Genomic DNA, 18,015 nt, shown 5'->3' on the forward strand with positions numbered 1-18,015 from the left:
ATAGGGGATGGTGAGAGCCTCTCACTGTTGGACTGGGAGTTTACAGATAAACAAGGGAAGAAGGCTATATAATCCGTATGGTAATGGATTAAAGTTGGAGATACCAATATGAATGCATATTTACCTTAATATAGACACAGATGGTTACATATAGAAATATTCATAGACATGGATATATATCAGTTAGTATGCATAGATATATTTCCTTATCCGTCAGCTAAAAGGGCCTAGAAGCAATGACACCCCAGTAGCAATGAGCACACCAAGCACCCAGATCTTGTTTTCTAACCTAATCTCCGATAAAATGAATTATGGTTCCTTGTGGAAATGGTGGCTTCTAGGAGCAGAAAGTATACAAGATGAGCTTGGAGAATGTTCCACTGCCCGTGTAGGGAAGCAAAACTTGCCACCCCAAAATATCTCTTTGGCTTGTGGATTATTTCAAGTTAAAAATAATCAAGGCCCAAATGACTTGGGAAGAAACTTTGACTTCCCTCTCACTGCCTAAAATAATTTAGATAGAGGACCTGTTTCAATTATAGGGCTATCACCAGAGATATATACAAAGAACAGGGCTAGGTATGGTAGGCTAAACTGTAGGCAGAGCTAAAGATCAGAGTCCACTCTGTGTCCCACTGTCTCTGCATGGCCCAGCAAATATTTGCTTTTCCATCTTCATGTGAATTGCCTTCCTCGCCTTTGAAGTCCCCCAACATCTTCTTTTGTTGTTAGCTAAAGATGGTATTTAAGGTGAGGGCTTCAGTCATTTTGGTGAGTTACTCAGTTTTCCTGGGTCTCTCCCATGTATACATATTTTTTAAAATTTAATTTTATTTATTTTTTTATACAGCAGGTTCTTATTAGTCATCAATTTTATACACATCAGTGTATACATGTCAATCCCAATCGCCCAATTCAGCACACCACCATTCCTACACCCCCACGACTTTCTCCCCTTGGTGTCCATACATTTGTTCTCTACATCTGTGTCTCAACTTCTGCCCTGCAAATCGGTTCATCTGTACCATTTTTCTAGGTTCCACATACAGGAGTTAATATACACTATTTGTTTTTCTCCTTCTGACTTACTTCACTCTGTATGACAGTCTCTAGATCCATCCACATCTGAACAAATGACCCAATTTTGTTCCTTTTTATGGCTGAGTAATATTCCATTGTATATAGGTCCCACAACTTCTTTATCCATTCGTCCGTCGCTGGGCATTTAGGTTGCTTCCATGACTTGGCTATTGTAAATAGTGCTGCAATGAACATCAGGGTGCATGTGTCTTTTTGAATTATGGTTTTCTCTGGGTATATGCCTAGTAGTGGGATTTCTAGATCATATGGTAATTCTATTTTTAGAATTTAAGGAACCTCCATACTGTTCTCCATAGTGGCTGTATGCATTTACATTCCCACCAACAGTGCAAGAGGGTTCCCTATTCTTCAAACCCTCTCCAGCATTTGGTGTGTGTAGATTTTGTGATGGTGCCTATTCTAACTAGTGTGAGGTGATACCTCATTGTAGTTTTGATTTGTATTTCTCTAATAATTAGTGATGTTAAGCAGCTTTTCATGTGCTTCTTGGCCTTCTGTATGTCTTCTTTGGAGAAATGTCTATTTAAGTCTTCTGTCCATTTTTGGATTGGGTTGTTTGTTTTTTTAATATTGAGCCGCATGAGCTCTTTATATATTTTGGATATTAATCCTTTGTCCATTGATTTGTTTGCACATATTTTCTCCCATTCTGAGGGTTGTCTTTTCATCTTCTTTATGGTTTCCTTTGCTGTGCAAAAGCTTTTAAGTTTCATTAGGTCCCATTTGTTTATTTTTGTTTTTATTTCCATTACTCTAGGAGGTGGATCAAAAAAGATCTTGCTGTGATTTATATCAAAGAGTGTTCCTCCAATGTTTTCCTCTAAGAGTTTTATAGTATCCGGTCTTACATTTAGGTCTCAAATCCATTTTGAGTTTATTTTTGTGTATGGTGTTAGGGAGTGTTCTAATTTCATTCTTTTACATGTAGCTGTCCAGTTTTCCCAGCACCACTTATTGAAGAGACTGTCTTTTCTCCATTGTATATCCTTGCCTCCTTTGTCATAGGTTAGTTGACCATAGGTGCCTGGGTTTATCTCTGGGCTTTCTATCTTGTTCGATTGATCTATGTTTCTGTTTTTGTGCCAGTACCATATTGTCTTGATTACTGTAGCTTTGTAGTATAGTCTGAAGTCAGGGAGTCTAATTCCTCCCGCTCCATTTTTTTCCCGCAAGACTGCTTTGGCTATTCAGGGTCTTTTGTGTCTCCATACAAATTTTAAGATTTTTTGTTCTAGTTCTGTAAAAACTTACACTGGCAACTTGACAGGGATTGCATTGAATCTGTAGATTGCTTTGGATAGTATAGTCATTTTCACAGTATTGATTCTTCCAATCCAAGAACATGGTATACCTCTCCATCTGTTAGTATCATCTTTAATTTCTTTCATCAGTGTCTTATAGTTTTCTGCATACAAATCTTTTGTCTCCCTAGGTAGGTTTATTCCTAGGTATTTTATTCTTTTTGCTGCAGTGGTAAATGGGAGTGTTTCCTTAATTTCTCTTTCAGATTTTTCATCATTAGGGTATAGGAATGCAAGAGATTTCTGTGCATTAATATTTTATCCTGTAACTTTACCAAATTCAATGATTAGCTCTAGTAGTTTCTGGTGGCATCTTTAGGATTCTCTATGTATAGTATCATGTCATCTGCAAACAGTGACAGCTTTACTTCTTTTCCAATTTGTATTCCTTTTATTTCTTTTTCTTCTCTGATTGCTGTGGCTAGGACTTCCAAAACTATGTTGAATAATAGTGGTGAGAGTGGACATCCTTGTCTTGTTCCTGATCTTAGAGGAAATGCTTTCAGTTTTTCATCATTGAGAATGATGTTTGCTGTGGGTTTGTCGTATATGGCCCTTATTATGTTGAGGTAGGTTCCCTCTATGCCCACTTTCTGGAGAGTTTCTATCATAAATGGGTGTTGAATTTTGTCCAAAGTTATTTCTGCATCTATTGAGATGACCACATGGGTTTTTTTTGTGTGTGTGTGATACGCGGACCTCTCACTGTTGTGGCCTCTCCCGTTGCAGAGCACAGCCTCCGGACACGCATGCTCAGCGGCCATGGCTCACGGGCCTAGGCACTCCACGGCATGTGGGATCTTCCTGGACCAGGGCACAAACCCGTGTCCCCTGCATCGGCAGGGGGACTCTGAACCACTGCGCCACCAGGGAAGCCCGACCATATGGTTTTTATTCTTCAGTTTGTTAATATGGTGTATCACATTGATTGATTTGCGTATATTGAAGAATCCTTGCATCCCTGGTATAACTCTCACTTGATCATGGTATATGATCCTTTTAATGTGTTGTTGGATTCTGTTTGCTAGTATATTGTTGAGGATTTTTGCATCTATATTCATCGGTGATATTGGTCTGTAATTTCCTTTTTTTTCTAGTATATTGGTCTGGTTTTGGTATCAGGGTAATGGTGGCCTCATAGAATGAGTTTGGGAGTGTTCCTTCCTCTGCAATGTTTTGGAAGAGTTTGAGAAGGATGGGTGTTAGCTCTTCTCTAAATGTTTGACAGAATTTACCTGTGTAGTCATCTGGTCCTGGACTTTTGTTTGTTGGAAGATTTTTTTTTTTTTTTTTTTTTGCTGTACGCGGGCCTCTCACTGTTGTGGCTTCTCCCATTGCAGAGCACAGGTTCCCGACACGCAGGCTCAGCGGCCATGGCTCCCAGGCCCAGCCGCTCTGCGGCATGTGGGATCGTCCTGGACTGGGGCATGAACCCGTGGCCCCTGCATTGGCAGGCGGACCCCCAACCACTGCGCCACCAGGGAAGTCCTGTTGGAAGATTTTTAATCACAGTTTCAATTCCATTACTTATGATTGTTCTGCTCATATCTTCTATTTCTTCCGGGTTCAGCCTTGGAAGCTTATACCTTTCTAAGAGTTTGTCCATTTCTTCCAGGTTGTCCATTTTATTGGCATACAGTTGCTTGTAGTAGTCTCTTAGGATGCTTTGTATTTCTGCGGTGTCTGTTGTAACATCTCCTTTTTCATTTCTAATTTTATTGATTTGAGTCCTCTCCCTCTTTTTCCAGATGAGTCTGGCTACTGGTTTATCAATTTTGTTTGTCTTCTCAAAGAACCAGCTTTTAGTTTTATTGATCTTTGCTATTGTTTTCTTTGTTTCTATTTCATTTATTTCTGCTCTGATCTTTATGATTTCTTTCCTTTGGGTTTTGTTTGTTCCTCTTTCTCTAGTTCCTTTAGGTGTAAGGTTAGATTGTTTATTTGAGATTTTTCCTGTTTCTTGAGGTAGGCTTCTATAGCTATAAACGTCCCTCTTAGAACTGCTTTTGCTGCAGCCCATAGGTTTTGGATCATCGTGTTTTTGTTGTCATTTGTCTCTAGGTATTTTTTGATTTCCTCTTTGATTTCCTCAGTGATTTCTTGGTTATTTAGTACTGTATTGTTTAGCCTCCATGTGTTTGTGTTTTTTACATGTTTTTCCCAGTAATTCATTTCTAATCTCATGGCGCTGTGGTCAGAAAAGATGCTTGATATGATTTCAATTTTCTTAAATTTACTGAGGCTTGATTTGTGACCCAAGATGTGGTCTATCCTGGGGACTGTTCCATGAGCACTTGAGAAGAAAGTGTAATCTGCTGTTTTTGGATGGAATGTCCTATAAATATCAATTAAATCTATCTGGTCTATTGTGTCATTTAAAGCTTGTGTTTCCTTATTTCTTTTCACTTTAGAAGATCTGTCCATTGGTGTAAGTGAGGTGTTAAAGTCACCCACTATTGTGTTACTGTCGATTTCCTCTTTTATAGCTGTTAGCAGTTGCCTTATGTATTGAGGTGCTCCTATGTTGGGTGCATATATATTTATAATTGTTATATCTTCTTCTTGGATTGATCCCTTCATCATTAGGTAGTGTCCTTCCTTCTCTCTTGTAATATTATTTATTTTTAAGTCTATTTTATCTGATAGGAGTATTGCTACTCCAGCTTTCTTTAGATTTCCATTTGCATGGAATATCTTTTTCCATCCCCTCACTTTCAGTCTGTATGTGTCCCTACGTCTGAAGTGGCTCTCTTGTAAGCAGCATATATATGGGTCTTGTTTCTGTATCCATTCAGCAAGCCTATGTCTTTTGGTTGTAGCATTTAATCCAGTCACGTTTAAGGTAATTATTGATATGTGTTCCTATGACCATTTTCTTATTGTTTTGGGTTTGTTTTTGTAGGTCCTTTTCTTCTCTTGTGTTTCCCACTTAGGGAAGTTCCTTTAACATTTGTTGTACAGCTGGTTTGGTGGTGCTGAATTCTGTTAGGTTTGGCTTCTCTGTAAAGCTTTTGATTTCTCCATCGAATCTGAATGAGATCTTTGCTGGGTAGAGTATTCTTGGTTGTAGGTTCTTCCCTTTCATCACTTTAAGTATATCATGCCACTCCCTTCTGGCTTGTAGAGTTTCTGATGAGAAATCAGCTGTTAACCTTATGGGAGTTCCCTGTATGTTATTTGTCATTTTTCCCTTGCTGGTTTCAATAATTTTTCTTTGTCTTTAATTTTTGCCAATTTGATTACTATGTGTCTCGGCGTGTTTCTCCTTGGGTTTATCCTGTATGGGACTCGCTGCACTTCCTGGACTTGGGTGGCTATTTCCTTTCCCATGTTAGGGAAGGTTTCGACTATAATCTCTTCAAATATTTTCTCTGGTCCTTTGTCTCTCTCGTCTCCTTCTGGGACCCCTATAATGCGAATGTTGTTGTGTTTAACATTGTCCCAGAGATCTCTTAGGCTGTCTTCATTTCTTTTCTTTATTTTTTCTTTAGTCTGTTCCACAGCAGTGAATTCCACCATTCTGTCTTCCAGGTCACTTATCCGTTCTTCTGCCTCAGTTATTCTGCTATTGATTCCTTCTAGTGTAGTTTTCATTTCAGTTATTGTATTGTTCATCTCTGTTTGTTTGTTCTCTAATTCTTCTAGGTCTTTGTTAAACATTTCCTTATTTTATTTTATTTTTTTTGCGGTACGTGGGCCTCTCACTGTTGTGGCCTCTCCCGTTGCGGAGCACAGGCTCCGGACGCGCAGGCTCAGTGGCCATGGCCCACGGGCCCAGCCGCTCCACAGCATGTGGGATCTTCCCGGACCAGCACACGATCCTGTGTCCCCTGCATCGGCAGGTGGACTCTCAACCACTGCGCCACCAGGGAAGCCCTGTTAAACAGTTCTTGCATCCTCTCAATCTTTGCTTCCATTCTTTTTCCGAGGTCCTGGATCATCTTCACTATCATTATTCTGAATTCCTTTTCTGGAAGGTTGCCTATCATCACTTCATTTAGTTGTTTTTCTAGGGTTTTATCTTGTTTCTTCATCTGGTATATAGCCCTCTGCCTTTTCATCTTGTCTAACTTTCTGTGAATGTCTCCCATGTATACATGTTATTAAACTTTTGTTTGATTTTCTCCTATTAATTTGTGTCATGTTAATTTAATTTTAGACCAGCCAGAGGAACCTAGAAGGCCAGAGGAAAATTTCTTCCCGCCCAACACCAGTAAGTAAAGATTTGTTCAAAAACAAAATTCTTCAAAATAACTGACCGGTACTCCTCAAAACTGTCAGGGTCATCAGAAACAAGGAAATTCTGAGAAACTGTTGAAGCCAAAAGGAGCCTAGGAGACATGACTGCTAAATATAATGTGGTGTCCTGGATGTGATCCTGGGACAGAAAAAGGATATAAAGTAAAAACTAAGGAAATCAGAGTAAAATGTGAATTTTGATTAACAATCATGTATCTAGATTGGTTTATTAGCTGTGATAAATGTACCATACTAATGTATAAGATGTTAATAATTGGGGAAACTGGGCATGAGAGATATGGAAACTTTCTGTACTATCTTAATAATTTTTGTGTAAATCTAAAAATATCCCCCCAAAATAAAGCTTAATTTTTAAAAATCTTAGTAGATGCAGCCAAAGTAGGGCTCATAAGGAAAATTTATAGCATTACATGCTTGTATTACAAAAAGAAAGGTCTCACATCAAAAATCTAAGCTTCTATTTTAAGACACCAGAAAAACAGCAAAATAAAAACAAGGCATGTAGAAGGAAGGAAATAATAAAGATAATAGCAGAAATCAATGAAATTTAAAATTGGAAAACAACAGAGAAAATCAATAAAAGTACAAATGGATCTTTGAAAAGATCAATAAAATTGATGAACATCTACAAGACTGACAAAGAAAAACAATGATGCAAATTACAGATATCAGGAATTAAAGAGATGATAATACTACAAATATACAAGATATTAAGAAAATAATAATGAACAACTCTAAACACAAAGATTCAGCAACGTAGATGAAATGGACCAAGTTCTCAAAATCCACAAGCTACCAAAACTCAGCCAACAGAAAATTTATAACCTGCATAATCCTGTAACTACTATTCAAGAATTTGAATTTGCAGTTAAAAACCTCTAAAGAAATAAATCTCTGAGCCCACATTGTTTCCCTGGAAAATTCTTCTAGACATTTAAAGAAGAAATGATACTAATTCAACACAAACTGTTTCAGAAAATAGAAAAAGAGGGAGGAGAATGCCTTCAAAAAATGCAGCGAAAGGACCTAGGTGAATTTGCTCTTAAGACAATGAAAATATGGGCAAAACAACTAAAACCAACCATTTCAGAACTCTAACAATTATCCAAAGACAAAGAACAAAATAAAAATCATTAACCCAGGACAAACTACTGAGGTCTGTGACATTTTTAACTTGTCGTAATTCCCATACCCCTTTCGCCCCAGCTCAGTGTTGTGGTAGCCAAAAGCCAGGAACACTGCAGACAATGGAGAAAACAGACCTCTTTTTGAGCTCCCTTAAAAGCACTATCCCCAGAGCACAGTCAATATTTTGTCTGAACTCGAAACAACCTGGGAAAACCTGTATTATTAGTGTGGTGGATATTTGATTTCACTCAGAGTTCAGCTCAGCCCAGCCAGGCATGGGTATGAGGGGCAGGAAGAGGTAGGGGGCTACCTCCAGAGCATTACTGAAACAATAGGAAAGTGCTGGCAACAAATCAGATGCTTAAGGCTATGATTTCAGTTTGGGCAAATAAGATCCTGGTCTAGAATTTAAAAACAATGTTAGGACAACTAAATGACTATAGGAAAATTTGAAAACCTCTGACATATTCCTGGGAATATAAATCTCTGCCATACCAGGAAAGACCTGAAAAAGGAGAATGGACTAGTCATTCAATTCTGGCTCGATTTGAGTTCCTGGGCAAGCAGGAAGTAAATTCAAAGGATATCTTGCAAACTAAAGCCTGAAGGTGTGCCTTCTCACAGAGATTTTCTTGACGACGACAACCAGACAAGGCATTTAATAAAATATTCTGACCAATTATTGGTTCACCACTAACTGTACTGGCCCAGGTGTGAACTCTAGCATACCAGGCTTTAAAAATTTTTTTTAGAAATTTTTTACCTAGCAAAGAACTCAATGGCTAGCAAAGAACTCAGGGAATACAGAATTAGTAAAGGAAAATCACTAAACAAATAAACAGAGGGACCTTCAAGATGGCAGAGGAGTAAGATGTGGAGATCACCTTCCTCCCCACAAATACATCAGAAATACATCTACATGTGGAACAACTCCTACAGAACACCTACTGAACACTGGCAGAAGACCTCAGACTTCCCAAAAGGCAAGAAACTCCCCACATACCTGGGTAGGGCAAAAGAAAAAAGAGAAAACAGAGACAAAAGAGTAGGGAAAGGGCCTGCAGCACTGGGAGGGAGCTGTGAAGGAGGAAAAGTTTCCACACACTAGGAAGCCCCTTCACTGGTGGAGATGGGGGGTGGTGGGGGGGAAGCTTCGGAGCCACGGAGGAGAGAACAGCAACAGGGGTACAGAGGGCAAAGCAGAGAGATTCTCGCACAGAGAATCAGTGCCGACCAGCACTCACCAGCCTGACAGGCTTCTCTGGTCACCCACCAGGGCGGGGATGGGGGTGGGGGCTGGGAGCTGAGACTCCGGATTTGGAGGTCAGATCCCAGGGAGAGAACTGGAGTTGGCTGCGTGAACAGCCTGAAGGGGACTAGTGCGCCACAGCTAGCCGGCATGGAGCCAGCAGATCAAATATCCAAAATCAACTCGATGTACCCTGCATCTCTGGAATACCTGAATGGACAACAAATCATCCCAAAATTGAGGCGGGGGACTTTGGAAGCAACTGTAGACTTCGGGTTTCCTTTCTGCATGTAATATGTTTCTGGTTTTACGTTTATCTTAGTTTAATATTTAGAGTTTATTACCATTGGTAGATTTGTTTATTGATTTGGTTGCTCTCTTCCTTTTTAATTTTGTAATATATAGAAATATATACTGTTTTCCTTTTTCCCTTTTTGTGAGTGTGTATGTATATACTTCTTTGATTTTGTCTGTATAACTTTGCTTTTACCATTTTTCCTAGGGTTCTGTCTGTCCTTTTTCTTTTTCTTAGCATAGTTTTTAGCGCTTGTTATCATTGGTGGATTTCTTTAATGGTTTGGTTGCTCTTTCTTTCCTTTTTTTATGAATTTAAAATTTTTTTAATTTTAATAATATATATTTTTTCTTTTAATACCTTTATTTTATTTTATTATTTTTTTCTTTCTTCCTTTTTTGTCCTCCCTTTTCCTCTGAGTGGTGTGGCTGACAGGGTCTTGGTGCTTCAGCCGGGTGTCAGGCCAGTGCCTCTGAGATGGGAGAGCGGAGTTCAGGACATTGGTCCACCAAAGACCTCCTGGCTCCACATAATATCAAATGGCGAAAGCTCTCCCAGAGATCTACATCTCAACGTTAAGACCCAGCTCCACTCAATAACCAGCAAGTTACAGTGCTGGACACCCTATGCCAAAAAACTAGCAAAACAGGAAAACAACCCCACCCATTAGCAGAGAGGCTGCCTAAAATCATAATAAGGTCATAGACACCCCAAAACACACCACGAGACACGGTCCTGCCCACAAGAAAGACAAGATCCAGCCTCATCCACCAGAACGCAGGCACCAGTCCCCTCACCAGGAACCCTACAAAACCCACTGAACCAACCTTAGCCACTGGGGGCAGACACCAAAAACAACAGACACTATGAACCTGCAGCCTGTGAAAAGGAGACCCCAAACATGGTAAGTTAAGCAAAATGAGAAGACAGAGAAACACACAGCAGATGAAGGACCAAGGTAAAAATATTAAATGGAAAATATACTAAAAGCAGCAAGGGAAAAACAACAAATAACACACAAGGGTATCCCCATAATGTTAACAGCTGATCTTTCAGCAGAAACTCTGCAAGCCACAAGAGAGTGGCAGGACATATTTAAAGTGATGAAGCGGAAAAACCTACAACCAAGATTACTCTACCCAGCAAGGATCTCATTCAGATTCGAAGGAGAAATTAAAACCTTTACAGACAAGCAAAATCTAAGAGAATTCACCACCAGCAAACCAGTTTTACAACAAATGCTAAATGAACATCTCTAGGCAGGAAACACAAGAGAAGGAAAAGACCTACAATAACAAACCCCAAACATTTAAGAAAATGGCAATAGGAACATACATATCGATAACTGCCTTAAATGTAAATGGATTAAATGCTCCAACCGAAAGACACAGACCGCCTGAATGGATACAAAAACAAGACCCGTATATATGCTGCCTACAAGAGACCCACTTCAGACCTAGGGACACATACAGACTGAAAGTGAGGGGATGGAAAAAGATATTCCATGCAAATGGAAATCAAAAGAAAGCTCAAGTAGCAATTCTCATATCAGACAAAATAGACAAGAGACACAGAATGACACTACATAATGATCAAAGCATCAATCCAAGAAGAAGATATAACATTTGTACATATTTATGCACCCAACATAGGAGCATCTCAATACATAAGGCAAATGCTAACAGCCATAAAAGGGGAAATCAGCAGTAACAAAATCACAACAGGGGACTTTAACACCCCACTGTCACCAATGGACAGATCATCCAAAATGAAAATCAATAAGGAAACACAAGCTTTAAATGATACATTAAACGAGATGGACTTAATTGATATTTATAGGACACTCCATCCAAAAACAACAGAATACACTTTCTTCTCAAGTGTTTATGGAACATTCTCCAGGATAGATCATATCTTGGGTCACAAATCAAGCTTTGGTAAATTTAAGAAGACTGAAATCATATCAGGTAATATTTCCGACCACAACACTATGAGACTAGATAACAATTACAGGAAAAAATCTATAAAAAATACAGACAAATGGAGGCTAAACAATACACTACTAAATAACCAAGAGATCACTGAAGAAATCAAAGAAGAAATCAAAAATACCTAGAAACAAATGACAATGAAAACACAACCACCTAAAACCTATGTGATGCAGCAAAAGCAGCTCTAAGATGGAAGTTTATAGCAATACAATCTTACCTCAAGAAACGTCTCAAATAAACAACTTAACCTTATACCTAAAGCAATTAGAGAAAGGAGAAGAAAAAAACCCCAAAGTTAGCAGAAGGAAAGAAATCATAAAGATCAGATCAGAAATAAATGGAAAAGAAATGAAGGAAACAATAGCAAAGATCAATAAAACTAAAAGCTGGTTCTTTGAGAAGATAAACAAAATTGATAAACCATTAGCCAGACTCATCAAGAAAAAAAGGGAGAAGACTCAAATCAATAGAATTACAAATTAAAAAGGAGATGTAACAACTGACACTGCAGACATACAAAGAATCATGAGAGATTACTACAAGCACCTATATGCCAATAAGTGGACAACCTGGAAGAAATGGACAAATTCCTAGAAAAGCAAAGTCTTCCAAGACTGAACCAGAAAGAAACAGAAAATATAAACAGACCAATCAAAAGCACTGAAACTGAGATTAAAAGATCTTCCAAGAAACAAAAGCCCAGGAGGACTAGATGTCTTCACTGGAGAATTCTATCAAATATTTAGAGAAGAGCAAACACCTATCCTTCTCAAATTCTTCCAAAATATAGCAGCGGTAGGAAGATTCCCAAACTCATTGTAGGAGGTCACCATCACCCTGATACCAAAATCAGACAGAGATGTCACAAAGAAAGAAAACTACAGGCCAATATCACTGATGAACATAGATGTAAAAATCCTGAACAAAATACTAGCAAACAGATTCCAGCAGCACATTAAAAGGATCATACACCGTGATCAGTGGGGTTTATCCCTGGAATGCAAGTATTCTTCAATATATGCAAATCAATCAATGTGATACACCATTTTAACAAACTGAAGGAGAAAAACCGTATGATCATCTTAATAGATGGAGAAAAAGCTTTTGACAAAATTCAACACCAATTTATGATACGAGCCCTCCAGAAAGTAGGCATAGAGGGAACTTACCTCAATATAACAAAGGCCATGTATGACAAACCTACAGCTAACATCATTCTCAATGGTGAACAACTGAAACCATTTCCAGTAAGATCAGGAACAAGACAAGGTTGCCCACTCTCACCATTACTATTCAACATAGTTTTGGAAGTTTTAGCCACAGCAATCAGGGAAGAAAAAGAAATAAAAGGAATCCAAATCAGAAAAGAAGTAAAATTGTTACTGATTGCAGGTGACATGAAACCATACATAGAGAATCCTAAAGATGCTACCAAAAAACTACTAGAGCTAGTCAATGAATTTGGTAAAGTGGCAGGATGCAAAATTAATGCACAGAAATCTCTTCCATTCCTATACACTAATGATGAAGAATCTGAAAGAGAAATTAAGGAAACACTCCCATTTACCATTGCAACAAAAGAATAAAATACCTAGGAATCAATCTACCTAAGGAGACAAAACACCTGTATGCAGAAAACTATAAGGCACTGATGAAAGAAATTAAAGATGATACAAGTAGATGGAGAGATATACCATGTTCTTGGATTGGAAGAATCAACATTGTGAAAATGACTCTACTACCCAAAGCAATCTACAGATTCAGTGCAATCCCTAACAAACTACCAATGGCATTTTTCACAGAACTAGAACAAAAAACTTCACAATTTTTGTGGAAACACAAAAGACCCCGAATAGCCAAAACAATCTTGAGAAAGAAAAACGGAGCTGGAGGAATCAGGCTCCCTGACTTCAGACTATACTACAAAGCTACAGTAATCAAGACAGTATTGTACTGGCACAAAAACAGAAATATAGATCAATGGAACACAACAGAAAGCCCAGAGGTAAACCCACGCACATATGGTCACCTTATCTTTGACAAAGGAGGCAAGAATACAGTGGAGAAAAGACAGCCTCTTCAATAAGTGGTGCTGGGAAAACTGGACAGCTACATGTAAAAGAATGAAATTAGAACACTCCTTAACACCATACACAAAAATAAACTCAAAATGGATTAAAGACCTAAATGTAAGGCCAGAAACTATCAAACTCTTAGAGGAAAACATGGGCAGAACACTCTATGACATAAATCACAGCAAGATCCTTTTTGACCCACCTCCTAGAGAAATGGAAATAAAAACAAAGTAAACAAATGGGACCTAATGAAACTTAAAAGCTTTTGCACAGCAAAGGAAACCATAAACAAGACCAAAAGACAACCCTCAGGATGCAAGAAAATATTTGCAAATGAAGCAACTGAAAACAGATTAATCTCAAAAACATACAAGCAACTCATGCAGCTCAATATCAAAAAAACAAACCACCCAATCCAAAAATGGGCAGAAGACCTAAATAGACATTTCTCCAAAGAAGATATACAGATTGCCAGCAAACACATGAAAGAATGCTCAACATCATTAATCATTAGAGAAATGCAAATCAAAAGTACAATGAGATATAATCTCACACCGGTCAGAATGGCCATCATCAAAAATTCTACAAACAATAAATGCTGGAGAGGGTGTGGAGAAAAGGGAACCCTCTTGCACTTTGGTGGGAATGTGAATTGATACAGCCACTATGGAAAACAGTGTGGAGGTTCCTTAAAATACTACAAATAGAACTACCATATGACCCAGCAATCCCACTACTGGGCATATACCCTGAGAAAACTGTAATTCAAAAAGAGTCATGTACCAAAATGTTTATTGCAGCTCTATTTACAATAGCCAGGACATGGAAGCAACCTAAGTGTCCATCAACAGATGAATGGATAAAGAAGATGTGGCACATATGTACAATGGAATATTACTCAGCCATAAAAAGGAACGAAACTGAGTTATTTATAGTGAGGTGGATGGACCTAGAGACTGTTATACAGAGTGAAGTAAGTAAGAAAGAGAAAAACAAATACCGTGTGCTAATACATATATATGGAATCTAAAAAAAAAAAAAAAGAAGAAAGAAAAGAATGATCAGAAGAGCCTAGGGGGAAGACAGGAATAAAGATGCCAACCTACTAGAGAATGTACTTGAGGATACGGGGAGGAGGAAGGGTAAGCTGGGACAAAGTGAGACAGTGGCATGGACATATATACACTACCAATTGTAAAATAGATAGCTAGTGGGAAGTAGCCACATAGCAGAGGGAGATCAGCTCGGTGCTTTGTGACCACCTAGAAGGGTGGGATAGGGATGGTGGGAGGGAGGGAGATGCAAGAGGGAAGAGATATGGGGACATATGTATATGTATAACTGATTCACTTTTTTTATAAAGCAGAAACTAACACACCATTGTAAAGCAATTATAATCCAATAAAGATGTTGAAAAAGAAAAAAAACACAAGCTGTGGTACATCCATAGCTTGGAATATTACTCAGCAACTAAAAGGAATAAGCTATTATAACACAAAATAACTTAAATAATCCCAAAGACAATGTTATGAGTCAAAAAACCAATCTCAAAAGGCATGTTTTTACCATGAGATCCCATGGTTGACTAGAAAGAAGCAGTGTGGTGTAAGTGCCTGACAATTAGCTTTTTTGATTCTAATAAGAAAGTGCCTGACATTAAGCTTTTGATTGCTGAGGTATACATTTCAAAGAAATCCATCTCAAATAAACCCATTGCCAGCTATACAACTGTATAAAGAGCCAGGCCACCCCACCCATGAAGTTTCCCTTTTAGAAAGCCCTGGTTGACCTAGATAACTGATCATTTGAGTGACCCTGCTTTTCCCTCCCTGTGCTTTAATTCCCACTCTCACTCTCAATAAACAGTGAACTTGTGAAACACTAGGTACCCCACCCTCAACCAGAATAAAGTAAGAACCCCAGATCTGCTAGTGTGTGCTGTTGCTCTCTAGTATGTACTCCTGTTTCCCACCTCCTGACCAAACCTCTTGCTATGTGGCCCACACGATGTGTACTCCCCAGGACCTGTGAATAATAAACCTTGTTTTTTCAAACTGCCCCAGCCTTTTCCAGCTTCTATGGGTTGCCTGCATTCCTTGGTTTGTGGCCCTTCTCCTCCATCTTCAAAGCCAGCAGTGCTGCATCTCTCTGACACTGCTTCCTTCCTCATATCTTTTCTTCTGCCTCTCTCTTCTACTTTAGAGGACCCTTGTGATTACACTGGGCCCACTCAGATAATACAGGATATCTACCCATCTTAAAATGTTGATTAGCATCTTAAATTCCATCTACAACCTCAATTACCCTTTGCCATATAATTGAACACAGTCACAGGTTGCAGGGATTTGCACATGGATGTCTTTGGGGGGGGGGACCATTTTTCTGCCTATCACAAATTCTGTTGTGATCTCACATATACCCTTACAGTTCACCCTCAACCCCACCTTGACTATGCACAAGTAACCAAGTAAGTCTGACCTGATTAACAACTTCTTTATTAAGTTGAGACTGATCCTCTCTTTTTACAAATTCAAAGATGTACAGTTTTTCTAATAGTCTCGTAATAAATGAAGATCTCTTACATCAGATAGCACATAACTTTACTTTTAAGATTATCTTTGTTAAGCAATAAAATCCTCAACAAACTCCAAATGCTAGACCAGCAGTTCCCATTGACTACCAACATTTCAAAAACTTATTTTGGGGATTTAAACTGGGTTTCCAGGTATTTGTTTTCCAAATGAAAACATAACACTCATCTGCTCTCCAAAATCTATCACCTATCCTCATCATTATTTCATAAAAGAACATTCAGCACCAACAAAGTGGAAAAGAACCTCAGAATAATGTATACTTATTTAAATCACCTTAGCTTAATAAAAAATAAGTTAATTGTTATTTTTCTAATTTTGCTGATCTTTGACCAGTTTTTTTTAGTCACTTTTAAGATTGATTTACCTGTTACAACTGTGCCACTGTCCACATGTGTCAAGGACTGGGGACGGCTTCGAAGTTTGCTTTTAAAAGATCTTGGTCTACGTGGTGATGCAGGTGGTAGAGGAATCTCTGATGATTGGACTTTGCCATCTTTAATTGCCCGAAGGCGTTCATAGAGCTCCTGTAACTCCTTATTCTGCTGGGTTTGAAGATTTACCACCTCCTGAATGTGTCTGAAGGAAAATCATGCAGAAAGCATTTTAATGGCACAGGCACCATACAAATGAGCCAAGGAACTCTACCAGTACAAGTAAAGTTTAACAAGGAATTTAGATTAAGAATGTGGAAATACAGAATATTTTCACAATTTTAAGATTTTCAATGCCTTCCTAAGTGTGACATTAAACTAATCAGACATAAACAAAAAGCTCAATAAATTGACAAAAACGAATTTCTAAAACTTCAATACAGTAAAAAATAATTTAAAAAATTAAAGTCTCGGGCTTCCCTGGTGGCGCAGTGGTTGAGAGTTCGCCTGCCGATGCAGGGGACACGGGTTCGTGCCCCAGTCCAGGAAGATCCCACATGCTGCGGAGCAGCTGGGCCCGTGAGCCATGGCCACTGAGCCTGCGCGTCCGGAGCCTGTACTCCGCAATGGAAGAGGCCACAACAGTGAGAGGCCCGCATACCGCAAAAAAAAAAAAATAATAAAAAATTAAAGTCTCATAGTACTGATAATATTAACCTTTTCTTTATTATATGTTGCAAGTATAAACAGGAAAAAAATTTGTAACATATAGTAAAAGGTTAATATTCCGAATATATAAATAGCTCCTAAAAATCAATAAGAAAAAAAGAAACAACTTTATAGAAAAAGGGGGAAAGAATATGAAAAGGTGACTCCAAAGAAGAGGAAATACAAGTAGCCAATAAATATGAGATGATGCACATCCTTAGTATTAATTAGAACACAAAATTTTTAACATCTTAATTGCAGTATAATTGTTTTACAATGGTGTGTTAGTTTCTTCTGTATAACAAAGTGAATCAGCTATACATATACATGCATCCCCATATCTCCTCCCTCTTCTGTCTCCCTCCCACCCTCCCTATCCCACCCCTCTAGGTGGTCACCAAGCTGATCTCCCTGTGCTATGTGGCTACTTCCCACTAGCTATCTATTTTACATTTGGTAGTGTATATATGTCCATGCCACTCTCTCACTTCGTCCCAGCTTACCCTTCCCCCTCCCCGTGTCCTCAAGTCCATTCTCTACGTCTGCGTCTTTATTCCTATCCTGCCCCTAGGTTCTTCAGAACCATTTTTTTTTCTTTTAGATTCCATATATATGTGTTAGTATACATAGAACACAGATTTTTAAAACTATTTTTTATTCATCTGATTGGAATAAAATGAAAAGAATCAATAATATCCAGTCTAATCTTGTTAAGGTGTGGGAAAACAGGCACTTTCATATATTTCTGTTTGGTGTGTAAAATGGTATATCTACACTGGATGACAATTTTAAATGTACAAACCTTTTAACCCAGCAATTCCACTTTTAGGTATCTATCCTACAAAAATACTAACATAAGTATGTAAAAATATAAGGATGTTGCCTTCAACACTTTTTACATAAGCAAAATATGGGATAAAACTGAAATGCCCATTAAGGAGA

At 38.4% G+C, this 18,015-nt stretch overlaps 1 protein-coding gene across 2 annotated transcripts in view; it reads right to left on the bottom strand.

Annotated features, from left to right (window-relative positions):
- Window positions 1–18,015, bottom strand: part of WNK3 (WNK lysine deficient protein kinase 3) — a 144,954-nt gene that overhangs the window by 17,415 nt on the left and 109,524 nt on the right. Inside the window, exon 20 of one of the 2 annotated variants that reach the window (XM_027096790.1) lies at window positions 16,359–16,570. In XM_027096790.1, the coding sequence (XP_026952591.1) occupies window positions 16,359–16,570 (212 nt within the window). Of the gene's footprint in view, window positions 1–16,341; window positions 16,571–18,015 lie in introns of both variants that reach the window. The other variant, XM_027096789.1, reaches the window with a different exon arrangement.

Source organism: Aethalodelphis obliquidens, unplaced genomic scaffold, assembly GCF_003676395.1.
Source record: "Aethalodelphis obliquidens isolate GAN/ISIS:26980383/991018 unplaced genomic scaffold, ASM367639v1 scaffold108, whole genome shotgun sequence".
NCBI lineage: Eukaryota > Metazoa > Chordata > Mammalia > Artiodactyla > Delphinidae > Aethalodelphis > Aethalodelphis obliquidens.